Source organism: Condylura cristata, unplaced genomic scaffold (genome assembly GCF_000260355.1).
Source record: "Condylura cristata isolate star-nosed mole 26May11 unplaced genomic scaffold, ConCri1.0 scaffold00004, whole genome shotgun sequence".
NCBI lineage: Eukaryota > Metazoa > Chordata > Mammalia > Eulipotyphla > Talpidae > Condylura > Condylura cristata.
In genome coordinates this window covers 31,541,236-31,560,810 of record NW_004567105.1, presented here as the reverse complement: position 1 = coordinate 31,560,810, position 19,575 = coordinate 31,541,236, and the positions used below count along the sequence as shown (strand labels likewise).

Sequence of the window (19,575 nt, the reverse complement as noted above, 5' to 3'; positions counted from 1 at the left end):
GTTGCTGAGTAATATTCCATTGTATATATGTACCACATCTTTTTAATCCAGTCATCTACTTTTGGGCATTTGGGCTGCTTCCATGTTTTCCCAATTGTAAATCAAGCAGCAATAAACATGGGGGTGCAGGTATCTTTTTGAATCAGTGTTTTTGTGTCTTTTGGGTAGATACCTAGGCACGCTGGTACTTTTTAAATAACAGAATTTTCCTGTTTAAAATATTATGGGAACTCAAGGGCTAAAAATGTGGTTATTTCTGTAAGATCAAATTCAGTGCATACAAATGAACAAGATTTTATTGCTGTTTTTCGAAATCTGTATATACACATATTGACAACTATCTAAAACAATGATGGTGATGATGCTAGTAAGAGCAGTGCATGCATATTGCAGTAGTATGGCTGATGTATTGGGATGCTGTGGTAACAAAAATTACTCCCAAAGCACAATGGCTTCATGTGGCAAAAACTCATTTCTGAATCTCTTTGTATCTCAAAGGTGCGAAAATGAGGCTAAAACAGACTGAAAATCTTTCACATAGGAGTAACAAACACATGTTGCTCTGCTTACAATTTATTTACCTAAGCAAGGGGCAGTGGTCATGCTAATTTAAAAACTCTAGATGAAGTTGAGCCCTAACATGTGCCTGAAAAAGATGAACCAGGATCTCACTGAACAGCTCTCACAAGTCACACCCAGAATATGGCCAGTGATTGATGTTGTGGATAGATGGTCATTTCTTGTTGCTTTTGATATTATTCTATGTCTTAGTCTCAAATAAATAACGTGATAGGCAACCATCCTCATCATGTAATGAGGTATCACGTTATACAAAGCAGCGTGAATAAATCATTGAATTCTTACTAGTCTAAAAGGTCCTGTGATCTCTCTTTTTGGAATGAAGAAAGCGAAGTATCGAGCCTACTACATAGGAGCTACAGGAGGCAATGGCTACACTGCTTTTCTAATAAAGCAATTTGATTAAATTTGGGAACAGAGATATCACAGTGCTGGGAGGAGAAAGAACCATTTGAAGAAAAGAAAAGAATTGTTAAAGTCATCACTGGAATAACCTCCTCCCCCTATACCCATAACCTTCATGTCTTGTGAAATCTCATAGAATCTGATAGCTGGTAAACCCTTCCTTCATTTTGGGAGTGTCCTTTTCTGAGAAGAAATCTTCTTACCTATGAGACATGTATTGATAACAATAGATCCGGTACAGTAAGATTCAGTATGGGCTGGTTTAGTCTTCATTTTCAGAAAGCTTGACATTTGAGCAGCTTTTCACATCAAGGGACTATCAGGAAGAACAATCCCTATCAAACTAGATGAAGTTTGTTCTCTCTTCTCAGGGACAGTGAGTATCTATGCAGCTTGTTTCCATAGTTCTTGGAGTCTGAAATGATTCCTAAGGAAAGGAGGTCAGCTCTGTGGTGCCTAGGTGTGTCCTCTGAGACACAACTCTCAGCTTCTCTGGCTAAAAGGAAAATTTAAGCTCTGTGCTACCAGGCTCCCTGAAACACTGAGAATATTGTCTCCTCCTCTCTCCTTCAACTGGAGAGACAGGGAAAGGACTTCAGTGTTCTGTTTATTTTCACCTTCAGGACATTTGAAAAGGTTTAGGATTGAGAGTCAGAATATCATGGAACAGCTACCTCATTGACACTTTGACGTTTTGACCCTGGGAATCTGTTATTACTTCATTATACTATCTTATTTATTTTTTTTTTTTTGCTTTCTCCCCTCTTAACAAACTTCCACCCTTTCATCAAAGCCTTGTCCTATCTGTGATGTCCTTACCTTTCCCTTATCTATGCATGATATCTTTAAAACCCCAGCTAGGTGTTGTTGGTCTCATCAGGGATGTTTTACCACTTATGTTCAAACAGTACAGCTATGTGGTAGCTATACTGGGCTAAGCACTTTGGTTGGAAACTAGTGTGAACTTCTGATTTGCTATTCAGTAGCTACAGTGTGACCCTGGCCACATTGAAAATTTTTTGAACATTTGGTTTCCTCATTGAAAAAATATGATAAAATTTTATAGATCTTTTTGTTAAAATTAAAGGGGGTAAATAATAAGCTTTAAAAATATTAGTCACACAGGATGTCTTTAAGAAGAAGAGTTGTTACATCATTAACATTGTTTGATGTTTTCATAAAAACTGCTAATTCTGCTTCACAGATCTCCTTTTCTACATTCTACTCTCTTACTTATTTGACTAAAAATATATAGAGAAGGGGAGAATATAACTATAAAGTCAGTTAGCTTTTTAATTGATGTTTTTGATAATCCACAGCAACACTTAAACAAATAGCACAAATTTAGGGAAGAAATATCAGGTGCACAGCCAATACCATAGCCTCTTTTATGCAATCATTTGGGGCTCAGTGTCTCAGGACAAGAGAGCTTTTGATTTCTGTCAGCTCACCTATTTTACAGTTTATGAGAGAGGGCCCAGAACCTTCCTTCAGGTTCTGCAGTGAGTTACTAGAATAGTAGAGCTGGAATCTGTGTCCCCTGTCTTCCTGAGCTCCTTCCCTTGTACCATTTGCTGCCATTTATTTGGGCACAGTGTGTAATGTACACAGGATCAACTCCAGAAGATGCTTGCTAACCTATTGTTCTAGAAAATCCTTTCTGCGCCCCTTTCTCAAGTTTGCCTCTGTCCATTGAGATGTCCCCAGTGTAGGGCATTTTTTATGGTCTGAGGAAAGGGAATTCTCTTTTCCTGCTAGTCTCTTTTTTTTTTTTTTGGTTAAAAATTTATTTATTTATGCATACAGAAACGGGGAATAGGCCAGAGGTGAAGGAGTGGTTAGTGGATTCACAGAGACAGAGTGGGGAGCAGAACTGGCAGACTGATGAAGTACACTGCTGAGGGGAGCATCGGGTGGGTCAGGAGAGGTTTGCCACCATGTGGGTCACCTCCGGGGCAGGCGGGGATCAAACTCATGTGGAAGTAGCTTTAGCTTCTTAGTGTCGTGCTTTAATCTGCTGCGCCACCAGGGATTGCAGACTGCTAGTCTCTTTTTCTTATCTGTCTAGGACACCTAGGGGATTCCTCAGCTTCAAAAAGGGAGGAAGTCAGGTAAATAATCTTTCAACCAGTCGTTCTGAAGGCATCAAATGCCAATTAAATCTTATGGAATACAAGAGAAACTCAGGGGTTAAAAAAACTGGGAAAAACTCTCAGTGGGATAAAGGGAATAGCTAATGATTTACCAAGCCCAGGAGCACATTTATGAGCCTTCTTCCTGAGGAGTAAGACTAGTAAAATAAATGAAGTAAATTACTAGTAAAGTAGGTGAAGGTAAATCAGCGTTTTTATGACACTCTGAGCTTGGCTGTTATTCTTTTGAGCCTAATTTGATTGTCTAAAATGTCTTTCAGAAAGGTTAAAACATCTCCCACTCTCCCCACCCCCAACCTCCCACACACACTTAACAAAAAGGTTGTGTAGTACTGAGCAGCAAGTGGAAGGTAAATATTTAGGAATATTGAGCTTCCCCTCTGAGGAGTGAGCTGAATGTCAAGGATTAGATTTTAATCTGTGGAACCAATAAAGATTTACTCGGACAGCCAAGTTAGATATTAAAAAGAGACTATGGGGGAAAGCTGATGGAATTTTATGGATTTTTAAGTGATTTGGTAAAGAATATTTTAAATCTCACAAAGCAAAAATGGATCTGGAATTCATGCTTATTTTGTTTGGAGACCAGAACTCTGGGAGGACAAATGACCAGAAGAAAATGGCTCCCAAGTATGAGAGGACTCAGTCATTGACTACGCACCATAGCTTTTTTCTTGGTTGTCAGGAAAGAAAAAAGTGTCCAAAAGGCTGTCCTTGAACTCAGTCACCAACCACCATTACAGTTACACGCAACTCAATACACATGTTCTGCTCTAATGAGATAGGGTCTGGCTGGACATCATATTAAATCTCTCCTCCCCAGAAGTTTCTCATTTGGTTTACTGGGAGATCTCACCCAGTAAAGCTGGAGACAGCTTTACAATGAAGACAACTGGAAATGTGGGTTAGTTTCTAGTGAATATTGTGGGAAGCTATTCATAAAATGAGAGTCACCTCTGTATGACTACAAGAGAATTTATGATTTTCCAATCACCAGCCTTTCAGAATTGAATAGTTTTGCTTCAGAAAATGACAAATTGGAATATTTTATTATTACTTTTTTTTTTTTTAAATCCCTGACATCCCATCCCCATCAGTAGCTAAATCCTGTCTCAGGGGTCTTTGTCTCCAGGAATCTGAATGCTGCTTCTGTGGAAGGGACACAGATCTATAGTTCTGCAGAATTTATAATGAGCTTTTCTTACATATTCGACAATATAGTAGAATAAAAGTTATGGGAAGAAAACAGACAAGATAAAAAGTCTGGTTTCTTCTTCTCTTCATGTCTCATTTGCCTTGTAAATTCCCAGCCTTCTGTGAAAGCAGTTGTAAGCAAAAGTTGTGCAGGAGACATGTGCTTGAAAACTATTATTGGAATAGCTAGAACCCAAGACATCTGGGGGCCTTTTAGAGAGCACATATATTTATAGGTAAAGGAAGCTATTAAATTTTTAGACAATTTCATAGCTCAAGATCCACTTCTTCCATTGTTTTAGGCGGGATGCTCAGAAGAATTACTTCAGTTTCATGTTCTGTGTCACTCCTGTTTGTGCATAGGATGAAGGAAACTAGCTTCCACATCCATTCCCAGCATTCCCTGCACCCATCTCCTGGGAAGCTTCCCCTTGAGTGTATAAGAGGAAATACTTCTCTAGAAGCTGTCTTTCCTCTTATTTTTCTGCCTCTATTCCTTCCATCTTTCCACAAATCTTTATGGAACACTCACAGTGAGTGTTACCTGGCCATATGACCATGAAGATAACAACTATGAACCTGATGCAGGTTCTCACAGGCAGGTGCATGGGCAAATCAGTGGTCCTTCCGTAGGGTGTGGGAAACAGGACAGAGATACCTAGGAGTGATTGCCCCAAGTGAAGTGCGGAGTGATTGCCCCAAGTAAAGTGCACTGGGCTTTTGTTTTATATCCTGAAATCCCACACAGAAACTTGAACATAAATCTAAGTCTGCAAAATGAATATAAACATGACTGCAACATTTGAAAACTTCTTTTTAAGGTTTGTTTAGAAACCTAATAACCTACTTAAAAAAAAAGATGTATTTATTTACGCATACAAGAACCTGGGTACAGGCCAGTCATGGGAGTGAGGGGTGAGAGGATTCACCAGAGACAGAGTGAGGAGCAGAACAGACAGACTGACTGAGACACACTGAGGGGAGCATGGATTGGTCAGGAGAAGTCTGCCAGGCCATGTGGTTCAGCTCCCTGGTCGGGAATCGAACTTATGCCGCAGTGACTGCGGATAGCTTCACTGTGCTGTGCTTTAACCCGTTGCACCACCAGGGAGGGCCCCATGTTTAGTGTTTTGAGGGACCTCCACACGGCTTTCCATAGTAACGGGGCCAGTTTATATTCCAGATGTCTACTTTCTTACTGTGTCCTTGCCAGATCTTTCTCCCTTGACTCATGCCCCTAGTGTCTCTCCCTGTGTTCCAATGTCTCCTTTGCATAAGGAGACCAGTCAGATTGGATTAGGGAGCACCCTAACAGCCTCATTTTAATATGCTATTTTAACAGTCCTATACTCAGATGGTTACATCCTGATGGGTAAGGGCTTCTTTGTAAGAATTTGGGGGTTTATAAAACTCAGACCTAAACAGGTATCTTGGAAAAGAGTGAGAATAAACTTGATCTGACAAAAACAGGATAGGGGTTGAGTGGGTCAGGTGTTGGGGAAACATTCAGTAGACAGAGATAAACTCAGGCTCCCACTGGGTTTCTTTTCATGCTGTTCCACCCAGTAAGACTGACACACATTTTCCCCCTTCAGGAGATAGAAACACATCGTTCCTGGCAAGAGATGTGCTAAGCAGTCCTGACTGGGCGAGTGACTGTAAGTTGATATTAGTTGATATTTCTTTTTTTTTTTTTTAAGATTTTATTTATTCATACAGAACTGGGGTATAGGCCAGAGGTACAGGGGCGGTGAGAGGATTCACCAGAAACAGAGTGGGGAGCAGAATAGGCCGACTGATGAAGTACACTGCTGAGGGGAGCAGTGGGCGGGTCAGGAGAGGTCTGCCGTGCCATGTGGGTCACCTCCGGGGGGGGCAGGGATTGAACTCATGCTGAAGTGGCTTTAGCTTCTTAGTGCTGTGCTTTAACCCACTGCACCACCAAGGAGGGTCCTGTAAGTTGATATTTCATTGACCCTCTTTGACTTAGTGGGGCTTGGCAGAGTAACAGCAGCCTAGAAAAGCATTATCTGGAGTGAGGAATGAGAACCAAAGCTACACCCTGTCAGAAATACCCAGAGGATCTCATGTTTGATACTGATGATGGAGTACCTTCACTACGAGGGAGGCACTGGGAATGGCAGCTCACTACTCGGCTATTTGTGATTGATCTCCATGGGTTTTAATAATTTATGTAGCTTTCTGTGTCCTCTTCTATTCTGACTGTATTTCTTTTTTTTTTTTTTTTCTGGCTTTTAAAAGTCTTTTTTTATTAGCCAGATTGCATGTTGCTTTGCATTCTCCAATTTAGTAGGACTTCCATGCTTCAGAAATTCTTTTGGATATTATGGGGTTCTTGTATTGGTGTCTGGGCTTTTATTCACTTTCTTAAAATTTACTGTAACGAGAAAAGGGTCTCCTCCTTTTTCCATTTGAATGCAAATTGAACCCATTTATCTAGAATGTTCTTATTTCACACTCTGTAATTTAGAAGACTCTCCTGGAGCACAATATTCTTCCCTCCTCAGAAGAGTTTACTTTTTTATTTCTATTTCTCCTCAATTCAGGGATTGATACAAGCATTAGTTCGATTCGGATTATGGAAATCCAGCAAGTCATAGATCATCGGTATTGCAGTAGAAGCCTCCAGTGCGGGTAGGTAAGCCTCCCTCAGAATATACCCAGATTGCGGGATTTTTTAAACTTGGGATGAAAGCTAGAGAGCTGCTTGGTAAAAGCAATGTGTTCTTACATTGCTCCTTAAGTGAAAAAACACATTAGTTATGTGGTGGACAAGAAAATCATGAAACTGTTGGTATTAACAAATATCAATAAACCACGGCTGGCACCGTTCCTGTCTCCCGGCTTAATGGATGGTCCAAAGCAAAAAGCTTAGGGGGCAGCTCAGAGGCTTACTCCTGAGGACACGTGTTATGGGCACAGAGCTGCTGGTTAATTTTTTTTAAATAACATAATAATTATTCTTACATCATTTTGCGCATGTTTTCATCTCAGTTGTAATCCCCGTGGGCTTCCCATCACCAAATCACCCATGTGCCATCACCATAGTCCTGTGCAATTTCTTCCCTGCACTGTGTTTGATCCCATTCCCTACTCCACTCCCATCAGATGTCTCTGGTATATGGCTGTTCATTATTAATTACTATTTTCTCACCTGGTCCATTATACTCCTGTTATGAGTGAAACCATCCGGTATTTTTCTTTCTCTTTCTGGTTTATCTCACTAATCATGATCTTTTCCAGCTCCATCCATGTTGCTGCAAAAGACATGTGTTTCTTTCTTCTTTTTTTGTTGCTGAGTAATATTCCCTTGTGTATATGTACCACATCTTTTTAATCCAGTCTTCCACTTTTGGGCATTTGGGCTGTTTCCATGTCTTTCCAACTGTAAATAAGGCAGCAGTAAACATGGGGGTGCAGGTATCTTTTTGAATCAGTGTTTTTGTGTCTTTTGAGTAGATACCTAGGAGTGGGATTGCTGGGTCATAGGGAAGGTCCATGTTTAGCAGTTTGAGGAGCCTCCAAACAGGTTTCCATAGTGGTTGTACTCGTTTGCATTCCCACCTAGCTGCTGGTTAATTATATAGACAAGACATTCTTACTGATGGTTCCAAGTTACTCACGAGCTGACATTTGTATATTTTAGTAACAAGGGATGTCATCATTTTCATTACTGCAAAAATCTAGCTGATCTTAGCTTTTTCACTTAGGAAGGGGAAAATTCAGGTATTGCAAATGTTACTAACACCCTTCTCTAGTGTATGCTGTAGTTCCCACATGATGGTAATGATGCATCCCGAAGCGCAGCACGAAGGAGCTTCTGCAAGCACAGCATGCAAGCTGCAGGCACTGCGGCTGGGCAGTTATTCTTATTTATTTGATAACTATTTACAGGTACCTGCTAGGTACCTGTCTATTTTGAAGTGGTGCTCTTCATTTTATGGATTCTTTTATCTTTTTTTACCTGATATAACTTAGATTTCAAGTTGATGGTCCTTCATGGTGCTTTATAATTTGTTTAAGATCTGTATACTCATTATCTCATTGCACTGTTACAAAATCTCTATGAGGCTGTTATATTTGTTCCCATGTTGTCATTAAGAAACCTGAGATTCAGTGAGCTTGAAAAAGTCAGAGATAGACATCAGTTCAAGTGGCAGAGTGACACAATGAAGAATAAAGTGATTCAGGTTCAAATTCCAGAACTTTGACAACATCTTTCTCCTCCCTGTGTATTCATCGCATGATGAATATAGCCTCCTGGGCTGGGTTGCTTGAAGCACGCCGTTTGGGAGCATGTAGTAACAGATACACTCCATGTGTTCAGGCTTCCTCCAGTCCAGCAGAACTCTCCCCAACCCAGATCAGAGCCATTTCCTTCATTTTGCTTTCACTATTTTAACAACTTTGTTGAAACAGTATTTATTAAAGAGAACCTAAAATGACTGCTTCTTTTCCCCATTTGTCTGGATTTTGGCTCTTTCATCAAGAGACAGCCAGGTCATTAGGAGAGCTTGTAAGGGATGCAACATACCTTTTGTTGGAGTTTTTCATTACAATAGGAATCAAAGGAACACTTGGTTTTCCCAAAGTAAGTCTCATTAAAAAAGTGATGGAGAAAGCATCTGTGTATAAACATTTCTGTCTGACAGTTCTCTCCATTGCTAAATGATAATTAGGATTGAAATAACTTCAATTAATGCAAGCTCCTGAAAATGCATATTTTACTGCTAATGTTGATTAAAAGGGAATGATTTATAATAGAAAAGCTGGTGCTTATTATTTCCAGTCCTTTCCAGAGGGATTGTTAGTTTGATGACTTCACCCAATTTGTCACCAATTTGTCCTCTAAAATATATATCTCTTAAGGGGAACTATAGTTATCTTCCATATATTTGGTGGTGTGTACTTGGTGTGGGATTTGACTTTCTACCATTTCATCTCCATGTTCGAAAACACTGTAATTGTTGTGGCATAGTTTCACCTTAAAGACATCATTCTGAAATTTGCCAGGTAGGTCTTTGATATACTTAAATCTACACTCTGTTAAACTTGGCTTTTTGTATTAATTATTTATTGTAGAATATTTCACTTTACAGAGTATATAATGATAGCAAAAATTCTTGCATGCTTTGATTTGTGATTTTGTTTTTTCTGCATAACTAGGTCTGGAAATTACAATTACAATATTCCTGTCAATAAGCATACACCCACCAATGTCAAATTCTCTCTGGAAATCAAGTAAGTGTATAGCTGTAAAAACTCATTATTATCATTATTTGAATAGTAAGTCTAAATTTACTTCTCAAATTAATCAGTAAGTTAGGAGGTAGAAAGTGTCCTGCCGGTGTGAACTGATGATGGCTTGAGAGGTGGGTCAGCGAGGGAGGGGGGTCTTCAGTGGTGGTCCCGGCTCCCTCCACCAGGATGGAGAGCTGCCTGCCCTGCACAGGGGCATTGACTTTGGCTTCTTGCTAGCACCCAGCACTCTTGGCTATGTCCCTTTGTGAGGGAGGGGCAGAAATGAAATAGCTTGGCTCCTGACTGGGCAGGCTGCACATGTTTGTGAGCTCTGGGAGGCAATGCTAATACAGATACTACCTCCAGTCCCCAGAGGCAGGGGAAAAGGGGGTCAGAACTTAGAACTGGGCAGAACAGGGTTCCCATTTTGTCTTTGTCACTTATTCTGCGATCTTGGAAAAACCAGTTATCTTCTCTGAGCTTTTATTTATTTTTCTGTAAAATACATTTATGAGGGCTCTCCCTGGTGGTGCAGCAGGTTAAGGTACCACATTATGAAGCTCTCTGAAGCCACGGCGGCACAAGTTCTATCCCCGGCCAGGGAGCTGACCTACATGGTGCAGCAGACTTCTCCTGACCCGCCCGCTGCTCCCCTCAGCAGTGTACTTAGTCAGTCTGCCTGTTTTGCTCCCCACTCTGTCTCTGGTGAATCCTCTCACCCACCAAGTCCTCTTACCCACCGCACCTCTGGGTCTGTAGCCCCAATTCTGTAAGCACAAATGAATAAATCTTAAAAAAAAAGTTTATGATATCAAAACATGTAAATCTGTGGTGGTATTCACTGTTACTAATGGTGAAACTAAGAACTACTGGCTGCTGAGCACAGCCTATATTCAGACACTGTACATGTCAACACTGGGTCATACAGCCCCCATAACGGCCCCCCAAAGTTGGTATATTTTGCAGTCTTTTTCAGATGGGAACATCCAAGTTTAGAGAGGTCAAAAAACCTGTCCCCAAAATCACGGCTAGCAAGTGGTAGAGCTGGCAGCCCATTCACTCAGCCGTCACGTGATAGAGAGATGAGAGATGGAACATGGACCCTGCCTGGCATGTAGTGGTCACTGTTATGATCATGCATAACACAGGGCCTTCCTCCATAATCACAGGGACCTAATTTACTTTTGTCAAATATTTTCTTAAAAGATTTATTATTTATGTATACAGAACTGGGGTATAGCCAGAGGTGCAGGGGCAGTGAGAGGATTCACCAGAGACAGAGTGAGGAGCAGAACAGGCAGATTGATGAAGTACACTGCTGAAGGGAGCAGTGGGCGGGTCAGGAGAGGTTTGTGGTGCCATGTGGGTCACCTCTGGAGCAGGGATCGAACTCATGCCGACATGGCTTTAGCTTCTTAGTGCTGTGCTTTAACCTGCTGCGCCACCAGGGAGGGACCACTTTTGTCTAATATTTTAAGTAATTATGGTATTTTAAGAGCTGTAATCCACTTCACTCAAAAATTATGTAATGAGTGACTCACCCTGAAGAGAGGTGGATTTTATTTCACATCTCTTGCTTTTACTCTCCTTTCTCCCTTTCTTTCCCTTTGTCTATCCTCCCTTTCTGCCCCCAGCTCTGTTACTCCTCCTCCATCATTTTCCCTCTGATCTCTCTCTCCCTCCTTCAGTGAAACTTCCTATTTCTTATCTCATCAACTTTGCCTCTCCAATGAGTTAATGACACTCAGCCTTATTGTTGCCTTAGGAAGGTTTTTTTTTTTTTTCTTCTCAAGCAGCTACTGTTTTACAATTCAGAACCCACCATATTCCAAGGCAGTGCAAAGGCTAAGTGTTCTATTCTGCATGCTAAATATACTACTCTCCAGCAGTCACTGGAATAGCATCATTTATTTCTGCTGTTGATGGACAGGAATAAGCTTAAATGGCCTATCCCCTGAAGTGGTAGAACTGCATCTTGAGTCGCTAGATCAGTCCTTTTAAGAGCCACTTTTTAATATTGGTAATTTAAAAATAACATGTATACTCAACTGAGATTGTAGGTTGTCCTATTTGTGCAAAACATAGCTTCTAAAGACAGATGGAACTCATCCTCCTGATGATTAATGAGTCAGCCTCCAGAGACAAACCATTCTTTCTGACTGGACCTTCCATTTTGGTAGCTTTGTAGGCTGTAATTGCTAATTGGGCTCCCTCCCAAATCCCTACCTGTTTGCCTTGCTGCTTCAAACACTATTTATCCAGGCCAGGAGTTGTAGAATTTGAAATTTAGTTCATAACAATAGTCATCTGAGACTGAGATTCTTTCTGTGATGATGAGTGCAAGCTAACATATTGGTATCTTTGGATAATAAATTCCTATTTAGAAGTTTGAATTTTCCAGTCACATTCCCATTAGTGCTCTCCTTATTAAGGTAGATAGATAGTCAAGGAGATTGCAACTGCTTTTCCATTTTCTCTCTCTATCTCTTGAAGCACAACAGAGCCATTGATAGTCTTCCAGTGCAAATTCAGCCTCGGAAATATATGTTTCCATAATAAAAGGGGGGCCAGAGTGATGCAGAGCCATGAAGAAGTGTCCCAGGAGATGACGCAGGTAACGTTTTCTGGCTCCTCACCCCATCCTAAAGAACTGTATCTGGAATTGTGGTGCAGCCTCTGTGCTTAGTAAGAGAGAACTGGCGAGAAGGCCTTGCTGGCTGGCTATGGGCACAGGGCTCTGCTTGGCATCTTTTGTGTGTCCTTCAGAAGCTGCAGACTATTCTAGAGACCCCTATTCAAAGCTGTCACCGGTCTGTCTCCCACAGCAGTCAAGGAAATGCTATCTCAGCCTCTGTTCTCTCTATGTGAGTGTCAAATGTGGTCATGAAAAGGTTCTCTCTTTCATCCATTATTTAGGGGTACCAGCACATTTGGAGCCTGGCTGTCGCCCCATTCTTCGATAGTGCATATCATTTCCGTGTAGCTGCACCGGTAAATTTTCTTTAAATTTTTTTTCAATTTATTTTTACTTTTAGTGACAAAGAAATGGGTGATTAAATAGGAAAAACACTTAGCTACATTCTTACATTGTTTTCTTTTCTTCTCCTGTTCTGACAGGATTTAGCTGACTGTTCAACCGACCCTTATTTTGCCGGGATATTCTTTACGGATTATTTCTTTTACTTCTACCGACGCTGCACCTAATTTATTCACATTTGGTTGAGGACTTTACCCAAGAAAAGTACTCAGAAATATAGTTAACAGGAATGTATTACTTCTTGCAACTTCTGTCTTCTTCTGTACAACATTTACATTTTTGCCAAAGGAGTTTTTGAGGATTTAACTTCCAAGAGTTTTAAGGCATTAGTGAGGAGAATAAAGTATGTGCTGAAACTTGAGGTAATGTGGTGTTTGATTTTGCCATGACAATGAAGAAGATATTTCCTTGAACTAACAGCACCACAGGATTTGAAAATACTGATTCTAATATAAAGGAAAATAAAAATAGGCAGGTTTAATTTTTATTTATCTTACTGTATTTCAAAGCTTTTTTTTTTAAAAAAAGATTTATTTATTTATGCATACAGAACTGGGGTACAGGCCAGGGCTGATGAGAGGATTCACCATAGTCAGACAGGGGAGCAGATCAGGCAGATTGATGAAATACACTGTTGAGGGAAGCAGCAGGTGGGTTGGGAGAGGTCAGCTGTGCCATGTGGGTCACCTCCAGGGTGGGAATTGAATTCACACCAAAGTAACTGCAGCCAGTGCACTTTAACATGCTGCATAAACAGGGAGGGCCTGTATTTCAAAGCTTTAAAAAAAAAAGGGGGGGGGCTCCATGGTGGTGCAGGGGTTGAAGTCTCAGCACTATCAAGCTATTGCTATACTTGCTATACTACAGCCTGAGTTCCATCCCAGGCCAGGAAGCTGACACACACAGGATACAACAGAGCTCTCCTGTCTTGTCTGCTGCTCCCCTCAGCAGTGGATTTCAATAGATCCACCTGTTCAAATCCCCTCTCTGTCTCTGGTGAATTGCCTCCCCACCTGTACCTCTGGCCTACACTGCAGTTCTTATGTGCATAAATAAAACTTTTTTTTTTTTTAATAAGCCCCACTACAGTCACATGAATTTGGACCTACTAAATGTAGACTCTTAAGAATGTATGATATGGGCATGGAGATTTGTGTCTGATGCTGAATTCACATGTAGACAGTCTATTACTGTGCGTTAGGTCCCACAGACACTTGAGGACAGTTGTAGCTGCAGGAACAAGTTGGTTTCTTTAGAGTGAGAAGGTAATAGGAGTCCAAAAAACAGGCATGTTCATTAATTACAGTTTTTAGTTTAGTAAGAGCAATTCACATATGGAAGTCCTCAGTGCTAAAGCTGATAGACTTCCAGGTTGGGTGGAGCAGGGTCCAACCCTGCTACCCTGCTGGTAGGGGTCATCTTGTCCTAGGCTTAGTATGTCTGATCATTCGTAGATAAGGCTAATGGCACCAGATATCCAGGAGGACAAGCCGCGTGCGTCTTTATTCTACAAATCAACAGAGAGATAAGTGTGGATCATGGGTACAAGTGAAAACATGTGAAAGAAACAATGGGAAAACCGGAAACTGGCTGTCTTTCCAGGGATGGTAATTACCGATCAAGAGGGCGTTGATATAAGATGGAGTCACTTTTTTTCCCCTTCAGTACAAAATACAGCTTATTAAGAGAAATACCAACTTTATTTATTTTTTTAAAGATTTATTTATTTGTGCATACAGAACTGGGGTACAGGCCAGAGGTTCTGGGCTGGTGAGAGGTGTCACCAGAGACAGAGTGGGGAGCAGAACAGGATGACTTGACGAAGTGCTGAGGGGAGCAGCGGGCGGGTCAGGAGAGGTCTGCACACCATGTAGGTCACCTCAGGGCAGGTTGGGATCGAACTCATGCTGAAGTGGCTTTAGCTTCTCAGTGCTGTTCTTTAGCCGCCTGCACCACGAGGGAGGGCCCACAACCTTATTTTGATGGACACTAAGCCCTGTTGTTGGGATCCTGCGAAGCACTAACTTGTGATAAATCTTCCAAGGTGGCCCAGGTAATTTAGACCCAGAGATTTGCATTGGTTTGCCAGTTGTTACTGACTTTGTATTGTGTTTGTTTGTTTTGTTTTGTATTTTTATTTTTCCTCTAGACGTGAGGGGCATTCTCTTACAGGACATTAAATAAACATTGTCTCTACTGTTTACTGCTGATTAAGTTTTGGATGCTTCTACCTGGCTGGTTTATATGCCATTCCCAAATTAGAGTGGCCAGAAAGCCTCCAGCTGGAATGTATCGAGCATGTCTTTTAGTCTCTGTATTCCAATGTTTTGACAACTTGTGGTTTTGCTGACCCTGGAAGAACTGTACCTCCCAAGGTTTGGCGGTTCCTAAAGATAGTAAGCAATTTACCTGTGAGTGCTTTTAAAAGACAAACCAATCAATACAGAACCCAAACCCAACAGCCTCCTTTAACATGTCCTCACTTTCCTGGCCATTATCTACCTTCCCTAACACCTGTGAGCCAACTGAGTAGCTGAATTTATTTAGAGTAATCCCAAACTTGCCTACCTACTTACTCTGGCTTGCTTGTTCCTCCCTACAGAAGCCACAACAAAGACTCTTGCCCACTGTCCCTTCCCCTCTACCTCCTAGTCCACCCTAATATTTCCCAGTGTGTCCCCCACAGCACAACATACCCCTTCTTGGTGATGCAGCGAACATAGGAGTGCATATATCCCTTCAAATTCGTGTTTTGGCTTTCTCTGGGTTGATATCTAGGAGTGGCATTGCTGGATCATTTCCAAGATCTCTCTTTTTTAAATTAATATATATTTTACATCTTTGTTCTCTCTCTCTTTTAACACTGCATAGATCTATTTTTAATATTTTGAGGAACCTACTGGTTTTCCACAGAGGCTAAACCAATCTACATTCCCACCAGCAGTGAATGAGTGTACTGGACAAAACTGTCTTTGCAGTGGTGATCATCACCTGATTTGTTGGTCATTTTATACCCCAAATTTTCTGTTAATATACTAGATTGTAGAGTATGGAGATTCAAGTCACTCTAGTTGTAAGTAACAGGATTATTGAATGGCTGGCCTTTGCTTGTCTTACTCTTGACCCACGTGATACTTTACAAATGCAAGCTACCTTTTGAGGACCTTTTAACCATTTTCCTATTTTTGCATAAAACCACAGGACAGAATAATCAAGTAGCAATTTTTGTTGTTGCTGGCCTTGCTGGAGTACTCCATACAGATCAGAGCGAACCATCGATGTCCAGTTCACACAGGCTTCAGGAGCAACTTTGGTTTCAGCAGACTCAATCTGGAGTTTCCTCTTCTCGAGGTTACCAGGACTTTTTATTTTCTAGAGATCTGACTATACAATTGAGGCTTCTAGATGGGGATGGGGAAAGAGATCACAAAGTGGGAGGTACCCAGTGGACTATGTGGTGAAGTTAGGATGCCTTGGTGGTAGGGTGTGGTGTGGTTACATACAAAAAAAAAAAAAAAAAAGGGTAGTGGCTATTTGCCACTAAAGAACCATGTGATTAGAGAGATAGGTACTTCTAGTCCCAATCCCCAGACCTCTGAGAACAGAAGAAGAGCTGCAGGTTGAGTTCAACCACCAGTGGTCAGAGATTTAATCAACAATGCTAATGCTAATGAAACCTCCATAAAGATCCAAAGGCCTGGGTTTGGATTGCTTCCAGGTTAGTAAACACATGGAGAGCTGGCGAGAGTGGGCGGTCCTCAAAAAAAGCATGGGAACTCAGCACCCTTTCTTCACACCTTGCTTTATGCATCTCTTTGGCTGCTCCTGGTCTATCCACTGTTATAATAAGCTGGCAATCTAATAAGTAAATATCTCAGAAGCCTAAGTGATAACTATGGGCATTTGAAGTGTGTGTGTTCTCAATTGCAATATCAAATTCTTAGTGAGTGATAGCAACTGGCTTATCACTCCCATGTCTCGTGTCCTAGAAATAGTGCTACAGCTCATGCTTTGCAGCCCAAGAAAAATGGACGTACTGAGCACTTGAGCTACATGCCCAAGGAGCTCTTGGAGGATCATGCTTATGGAGGTAACAGTGGTGTGGCCATGTGTGCTTTGTGCAAATGTGGCTTGCAGTCAGTACACTTCTAATTAGTGGAAAGTGTATCAAGCTGTGAGGCTTCATGTTTCAATCCTAGCCAGTGGTTTCATTTTCTTAACTGTGCTGTGGTCTGCGCTTGGACCAAAATGTCTGGGTGACTCCAGAGGCCTGGAACCAGCTAGCTCTGTTTCCTTGTTACTCGTGTTCATTTTACTTTTTTGCTTTATTTACATTGGAAGGCTGAGTGTTCAAGTCATGGAATCTCATGCTATCTCCAGTTAGATAGTCTCAAAATTGCTTTGAGTTGTAGGACACCTGGCTGTTGCTTGATGGTATGGGGCGAAGATTTCCCTCACCCCATTATGAGAATCGGGGTCCCTAAAATCCCTGTTAGCCTGTGAATCAGTTGGATTTTATTTTTTACCTAGTGGTAGTCAGTAGTAATAATGTACCTTTCTCTTCCTTATTTTCAAATATTATTAAGCACGTGCCATGTGGATGGAAGTTTGAGAAACCAACTGTTAAGACATGATCTTTACTGTCACAGAAAACATTTTGAAATACAATATTAGCACAAATGTTATTTAACCTATTGGAAACTGTGACTGTAGAACCAAACTTTTCTTATGCCTTGAATTCAACTCCTGATCTTTTCTGTGTATCTTTAGGCAAGGCACCTCACTTCTGTAAGCCTCAATTTCCTCATCTGTAGAGGACTGTGAGTATCTACAAGAGATAGGATTAAATGAGATAAAGTATGTCAAGCACAGATGGACTTTAAATAAATATAAGCTATTATTGTTATACCACACAGGATAGAATGATTATAAAGATTATAAAAGGATTGAGTAACTGAACACTTACCTACATCAAAGTGTTTTCATCAACTGTCAAAACACTGAAGATAGAATACATGCATGTATATTACAAAATGTTTGTGTTTTTTCTGTACTGTACTTGGACAACTGTTTTCCCTTTTACTAAATGCATAACATTCATTGAAGAATTAAACAAGATAGTTAATTCTCGGGAGTAGTATTTCGGGATTCTTTCAATTTCTTAGTCTCAAACTCAACTTGGTTTTCCTGAGTTGTAGCATCCATCTGGCCTGGCATGCCCTAGGTCTTTATCCGATAGTTGGTACTCATTTTAAAATAGCATCCCACATGCTTGGTGTGGGAGGGACTCCATTAATTTCATTCTTCCACTGGTAAAGAAATGCTTGTCAGCAGCAGAATTACAAGAGTCCTTTTTGGCACATAAATCCCATGTTCTTATTCAGATACTTATGTTCAGGACAATATGGAGATTTTAAATATATAGTAGTTTAGTAATGTTGTCTCATGATATTTCTGTAAAAGAAATTCTGGTTTCCTATTAAACACCATTTAAAATGTAGAAGTAGGGCCCTCCCTGGTGGCGCAGTGGGTTAACACTAAGAAGCTAAAGCCACTTCAGCATGAGTTCCATCCCTGCCCTGGAGATGACCCACATGGCGCAGCAGACCTCTCCTGACCCGCCCGCTGCTCCCCTCAGCAGTATACTTCGTGGATCTGCCTGCTCTGCTCTTTGCTCTGTCTCTGGTGAATCCTCTCACTGCCCCTGCACCTCTGGCCTGTACCCCAGTTCTGTAGCATAAATAATCTTAAAAAAAAATGGTAGAAGTAAAACGTAACTATAGGTGATTGTGTTGAAAACCTCCAGATAAAAAGATTTAAGAGAGTGGACCTGTGGTGATCTGTAGAATTAGTTAAATTTGTAGAAGAAATACACTTTGGTAGAAGATTCTTGTAGTATTGTAATGGTTTTCCAGTTGTGAGATGTCCACAATGAATCATGTTATTTTAGACCAAAAGATTTTTCTTTCTTCTTTTTTTTTTTAAAAAAGATTTATTTTTTTCTTGCATGTAGAACTGAGGTACAGGCCAAAGGTGCAGGGGTGTGAGACAATTCATCAGATACAGAGTGGGGAGCAGAACAGGCAGACTGACACTGCTGAGGGGAACAGCGGGCGAGACAATAGATGTCTGCTTCCCTATGTGGGTCACCTGCCTGGCCAAGGATCAAACTGCAGCCAGCTTCATAGTGCTGTGCTTTAACCCATTGCATCACCCGGGAGGCAAAAAGATTTTTCTTTATGCCAGAGAAATATCCAAATATTCCCAAATTCAAGGAATTAAAATGTCTATAAAACTCTTCCTCCCCAAAACCCATAACTCCAGTGTAATCCTGAGAAAAATGTGGTAAATTCCAACTGAAGGTATTTGTTAAAATAGTTCACAGTACCCATCAAAATGACAAAGTTAGGAAAAACATGGAAATCTGAGAAATAGTCATAGCCAAAAGCTGAGTAATGAATGTAAAGACAGTGATGATTAAATATCATGTGGTTTCGTGGATGGGACCTTGGAACCAAAAAAAGATAGTATATGAAAACTAGAAAAGACTCAGTAAAGTGTGAACATTAGTTAGTAATAATGTATCAGTGTTAGTTCATTTATTGTGGCACTTATGTTAAGATGTTAATAATAGGGGGAACTAGATAAGGAGTTTTTGAGAACTCTGTATTAGCTTCATGATCTTTCTATAATTCTAAATATACTCTGAATATTTTTTTAAAAAATCAGAAAAACAAATGGAAACACAAGAGTTGGACTGAAATGTCACCTGCTGCCACCAGCTGCCGTATTTGATAACATAGGCTAAGTTCAAATCTGAAATACAGGTGTCATTTAGAGCCTCAGGTGATTCAAAATCTCCTAATTTCATGCCCTCCCTAGTGGTGCAGTGGGTTAAAGCACAGTACTAAGAAGCTAAAGCACTTCAGCATGAGTTCCATCCCC

At 40.8% G+C, this 19,575-nt stretch overlaps 1 protein-coding gene across 1 annotated transcript in view; it reads left to right on the top strand.

Annotated features, from left to right (window-relative positions):
• The window catches only part of MYRFL (myelin regulatory factor-like), a 100,436-nt gene extending 87,555 nt beyond the window's left edge, over positions 1–12,881 (top strand). Inside the window, exons 20-25 of the mRNA XM_012735147.1 lie at positions 5,930–5,989; positions 6,899–6,986; positions 9,519–9,593; positions 12,087–12,207; positions 12,510–12,584; positions 12,711–12,881. Coding sequence (XP_012590601.1) covers positions 5,930–5,989; positions 6,899–6,986; positions 9,519–9,593; positions 12,087–12,207; positions 12,510–12,584; positions 12,711–12,797 — 506 coding nt within the window. The 3' untranslated portion in view covers positions 12,798–12,881. The remainder of the gene's footprint in view (positions 1–5,929; positions 5,990–6,898; positions 6,987–9,518; positions 9,594–12,086; positions 12,208–12,509; positions 12,585–12,710) is intronic.
• The last annotated feature ends 6,694 nt before the right edge of the window (positions 12,882–19,575 follow it).